The sequence below is a fragment of the Haplochromis burtoni genome, unplaced genomic scaffold (genome assembly GCF_018398535.1).
Source record: "Haplochromis burtoni strain Fernald_Lab_line unplaced genomic scaffold, NCSU_Asbu1 Contig_41, whole genome shotgun sequence".
In the NCBI taxonomy this organism is placed as follows: domain Eukaryota; kingdom Metazoa; phylum Chordata; class Actinopteri; order Cichliformes; family Cichlidae; genus Haplochromis; species Haplochromis burtoni.
In genome coordinates this window covers 2,448,894-2,453,411 of record NW_024582402.1, presented here as the reverse complement: position 1 = coordinate 2,453,411, position 4,518 = coordinate 2,448,894, and the positions used below count along the sequence as shown (strand labels likewise).

At 38.4% G+C, this 4,518-nt stretch overlaps 1 protein-coding gene across 1 annotated transcript in view; it reads right to left on the bottom strand.

The window, feature by feature from the left end:
- Window positions 1–3,036: 3,036 nt before the first annotated feature.
- The window catches only part of LOC102291300 (deleted in malignant brain tumors 1 protein), a 10,229-nt gene continuing 8,747 nt past the window's right edge, over window positions 3,037–4,518 (bottom strand). The window contains exons 10-11 of the mRNA XM_005920463.3: window positions 4,131–4,213; window positions 3,037–4,045 (exon numbers count right to left, since the gene is read on the bottom strand). Coding sequence (XP_005920525.2) covers window positions 3,941–4,045; window positions 4,131–4,213 — 188 coding nt within the window. The 3' untranslated portion in view covers window positions 3,037–3,940. The remainder of the gene's footprint in view (window positions 4,046–4,130; window positions 4,214–4,518) is intronic.

Below are 4,518 nucleotides of genomic sequence, written 5' to 3'. Positions count from 1 at the left end.
TTTGACTGTACTTCGTCTTTTTAATCTGTGTCTATACCTTGTAAAGCACTTTGTGATCTCTTATCTAGAAATGTGCTATATAAATAAAATTTTACTTACTTTTACTTACTCTACCAGAAGCCTGGGCGCTTGAGGGTCCTGCACAGTATCTTAGCTGTTCCCAGGACTGCGCTCTTCTGGACAGAGATCTTGTGATTTGCTGGAGCCACTCGCCTAGCTTGGGAGTCACTGCAACGAGTGCTCCTATTACACTGGGACCAGAGTTACCATCACCCTCCACATCTTCTCGAGCTCTTCTCTGAGCCCTTGGTACTTCTGCAGCTTCTCATATTCCTTCTTCCTGATGTTGCTGTCATGTCACTACGTCTATCACTACGGCCGTCAAAACACAGTTTGTGGTCCAAAACAACCCCTTAATACTCTCCTCAATCTCAATATCAGCAGCTTTAATGATAGTAGGTGAATAACTATACAAAGACTTCCTGAAATCAATAATCATGTCTTTTGATTGTTACACATTTAATGAAAGGAAGGACTCATCACACCAAGCTACAAAATCTTCTACAAAGACTAACAATCTGGGTGTAATCAGCAAACTTCAGGATGTATTTGTTAGTGAAGTTACTGTGACACTCATTCGTATACAGAATGAAGAGAAGAGGTGAGAGACAGCAACCCTGTGGGGTGCCTCGCATTTGTAAGTAAATGTTTGTGAGTATGAATAACTCCAGGTAAACCTCGCAACCAGCAATAAAAATAAAGGTTAAAAAATCTCCATCTCGGCAAAAACCTCATGAGAAACAAACAGGGAAGCAGCGCCGTTCACTCATAAAGTTAAAAGCAAGGTTAAAAACAAAGTTAGAAAACACAATAAATGTCCCTTCCCACACATCCATCAATCCATTCTCTTCCGTATATCCTTTTCAGGGTTGCAGGGGGGCTGAACCCTATCCCAGGTGTCTTAGGGAGAGAGGCATTGTACACCCTGGACAGGTCGCCATTCTGTCACAGGGCTAACACTGTCACATAATTACCAATACTAGTAATTATGTGATAGTGCATTTCAGGTCATTTTATGGAGTACAAAGACATAAAAAGTCATAAAATGACATAATCTCTTTTCTTGTATTTTTCTTTTTTCACGTTGGTTTATGAAGACTAAAACGCTCTTTGTGTGGGGGGCTCTGCTGCAATGACAGTGAAACTTGCTGACATTTCACACTCCAACCTTGAGGCTTTTATCACTCACAGTTTGATGGGCTAACACCAGTCGTTCGAAGGATATGTGGGGTGAAGGTTGAACCAGGGCATAAGGTCCCCAGTCACACTAATGTAGTTGAAATGAGTTTTTGAGAACAGTAAATAATGAATGATTTTTGAAAGCAAAAATAATCTTTTAATGAAAACAAAGTATCAAAACCTCAAAAACAGGACATGAAGAACAGAGTCCTCGATGACAGACTTATCAGAAGAATGTTAATAGAGAGAGATATAGCTTTAGAGCAGGTGCAAAGATTTCTGAATACAGAAAATGTCAGCTAAAAACTAATTCATTGTTACTAATAAATATTGTACAATTTATTTCGTTTTCCTGAATTTTATCTTTGTAAAGCAGTAGCAGTTATAAGATACCCTTATCTCGATCACACTGACTTCCTGTGTCTCTGCTGGCAGTAGTTCTCAAAATAGACATTTGACATGTGACGGTAACATCAGTGCTTACAGAGTGACTGCTATCTTTCAGTTTTAGCTTTTTTTTTTACAGCCACATGTCTGTGGCTAATCTGATCTCGCAAAACAAACTCGGGATCTCGCAAAAGTTGAATTCCAACAATGGCGGCAGCTACTTAGTTGTAATATTACTCTTTCTGGGTCACAAAATAAACTTTTAAGATATTTTGAGGCGTGAATGTAGTTGTGTAAACGTCAGATATCTGCTCGGTTTACAAGACATCACATATTTGCAAAAGTGCTCCGACGTTTTCGGAGATCTGACACCCACCATCTCGAAGCTAATGGGAGGTCGGACCTACTACAGCCGGCACATCGTGCCTCGACCTCCTGGTCGGCTTCGAGCTGGCGGCCTCCGAAGAATGCGGCTAAAACTTTTGTGAGATCCCGAGTTTGTTTTGCGAGATCTCGCAAAAGTCTGTCTTTTTTTTTTTTTCTCCCACGTCCCTTGTGGGGCTTCGTACACCAGAGCAAAGTTTGTGTAACAGTTATTCCTGAAAGGACGCTCCAACAGAATACTCAGGTTGGCAGCTTTGGGGTTTCAAACTCTTTGCATATGTAAAACAAAAAGTAATAATTAACAAATCTCCCAGTAACACTTCTGGCCTGATCTTGTGCAGTTTATTGCTTTAAAATGTATTTCGCAATTTATGCAGGTAAAAATGTTAAGGTCATTGTGACTATATTAATATGTACACTTGCTCTTCTCTGTCTGTTCTCACACTCGATATATTTTAAGTTCTAAGCAGCATGAATATGAGACAGCTTTATATTCAGGTATATTTAACAGCATGTTTTCTTTTCAGTAAATATTCATACATTCAAGTCATAAAATGATATAATCTCTTTTCTCATATTTTTCTTTTTTCATGTTGGTTTTTGGAGGCGAAACTGCTTTTTGTGCAACACTAACATCTATCTGAAGAAAGAACATATACATCTGATAATCTGTGTGAGATCACCTAATTTACAGCAGATAACTGAGAGCAAGAGTGGTTCAGTCGGGGTGGGGGCATGGAGTCTGCAATTACAGTGAAACTTGCTGACATTTCACACTTCAACCTTGAGGCTTTTATCACTCACAGTTTGAGTCTTTGTACCTCATGCTGTTTATGCCTTACAAAAAAGGTGTTAAAACCACTCTGACCATCACTCCATCTTCCCTCCTCTATTCTATATTAATATGTGGAGTGAAGATTTAGGGGATCACATGTTTACCAGGACATAAGGTCCCCAGTCACACTAGTGTAGTTGAAATGAGTTTTTGAGAACAGTAAATAATGAATGATTTTTGAACGCAAAAATAATCTTTTAATGAAAACAAAGTGTCAAAAATATAACTCACAAACATGACATGAAGAACAGAGTCCTCGATGACAGACTTATCAGGTGAATGTTAATACAGAGAGATATAGCTTTAGAGCAGGTGCAAAGATTTCTGAATACAGAAAATATCAGCTAAAAACGAATTCATAGTTACTAATAAATTTACCACAGTTATTTTGTTGTTCTGAATTTTATCTTTGTAAAGCAGTAGCAGTTATAAGATACCCTTATCTCGATCACACTGACTTCCTGTGTCTCTGCTGGCAGCTCTGTGCTCACACTTTAAACATTAAATGTTGTGAGACAAATTTTTATTCAGTTCCAAGTTACAGAATGAAGAATTTGTTTCCAGTAGATCTTCATACAAGACCATCATTTTCTTTGTAGGCATTGTTTTGATGTGCTTTTTCTATGTACTCATCTCAACTGTTTACTATAATGTCTTTGTCAATAATGTCAATTTTGCAATCAAACTTCAAAGAACATAAAAAAATATGTCTCTGCTTCCATTTTACCTTAAGCAGTTCTCAAAATAGAGATTTGCCACGTAGTAACATCAGTGCTTACAGAGCAAGTTCTGTCTTCTAGTTTTAGGGGTTTTTAGGGTATATATGTAAAAGGAAATCATACAGTATATACACGAATCTTAACATGCCTCAAGATTCCACAAATTTATATAAGAAACACACATTTGCATCCTGTTTTTTACATTGTTTTCACTCTATTCTTCACCTTGTTGTGTGCTCTATAGTTGAACCTTGTCACTAAAGAGCAAATTCTTTTCTTATTGTATTTATTTATCAACCTGTGAGAAATAATATTTGGGTGAAAGCCTCTCCACCTGTGTGTGTGTGTGTGTGTGTGTGCACGTGTGCGCGTAAGACTATTCTATCTCTTCTGCTGTTTCCTCCTCAGCGTGAACTTCTTCAGCTCTGGAAACATCCGTCTCAGCGTTCTCTTTTTTGGCCGGTTTCTGCTTTTTGGAGACCTGGAGAGACGGGACACAATCCATGTTATTGTTCCTACACAGCTGCTACTTGGTTTAATACATGCATTTATTTTCTCTGATGTACCTTATAGTAGAAATGAAGGGCAATGTTCTCCAAAAGCAGAATCAGTGGTAGGAAAACATATCTCAGGACTGAAGTTCTTGAATCTGTAGACAGAGATCTGTATCATCAGTATATCATCAGTGAGAGTGAGGTTTTGAAAGCCTTAGAAAACAAAATTTATATATATATATATATAAATTTTGTTTTGTTTGTGTATATATATATATATATATATATAGCGTAGTGGTTAGACTACACGCCTTTGGAGCAGAGGATCGCAAGTTCGATTCCTGCCTGGGGCGTCTGTATCCAGTAAGGGTCCTAAGGCTAGACCCCCTATGCTAAGCGAGCCTACCGCAGACATGAGCGAGACAGATAAATATGAAGGCATGCCGGCTCGGACGTCGCC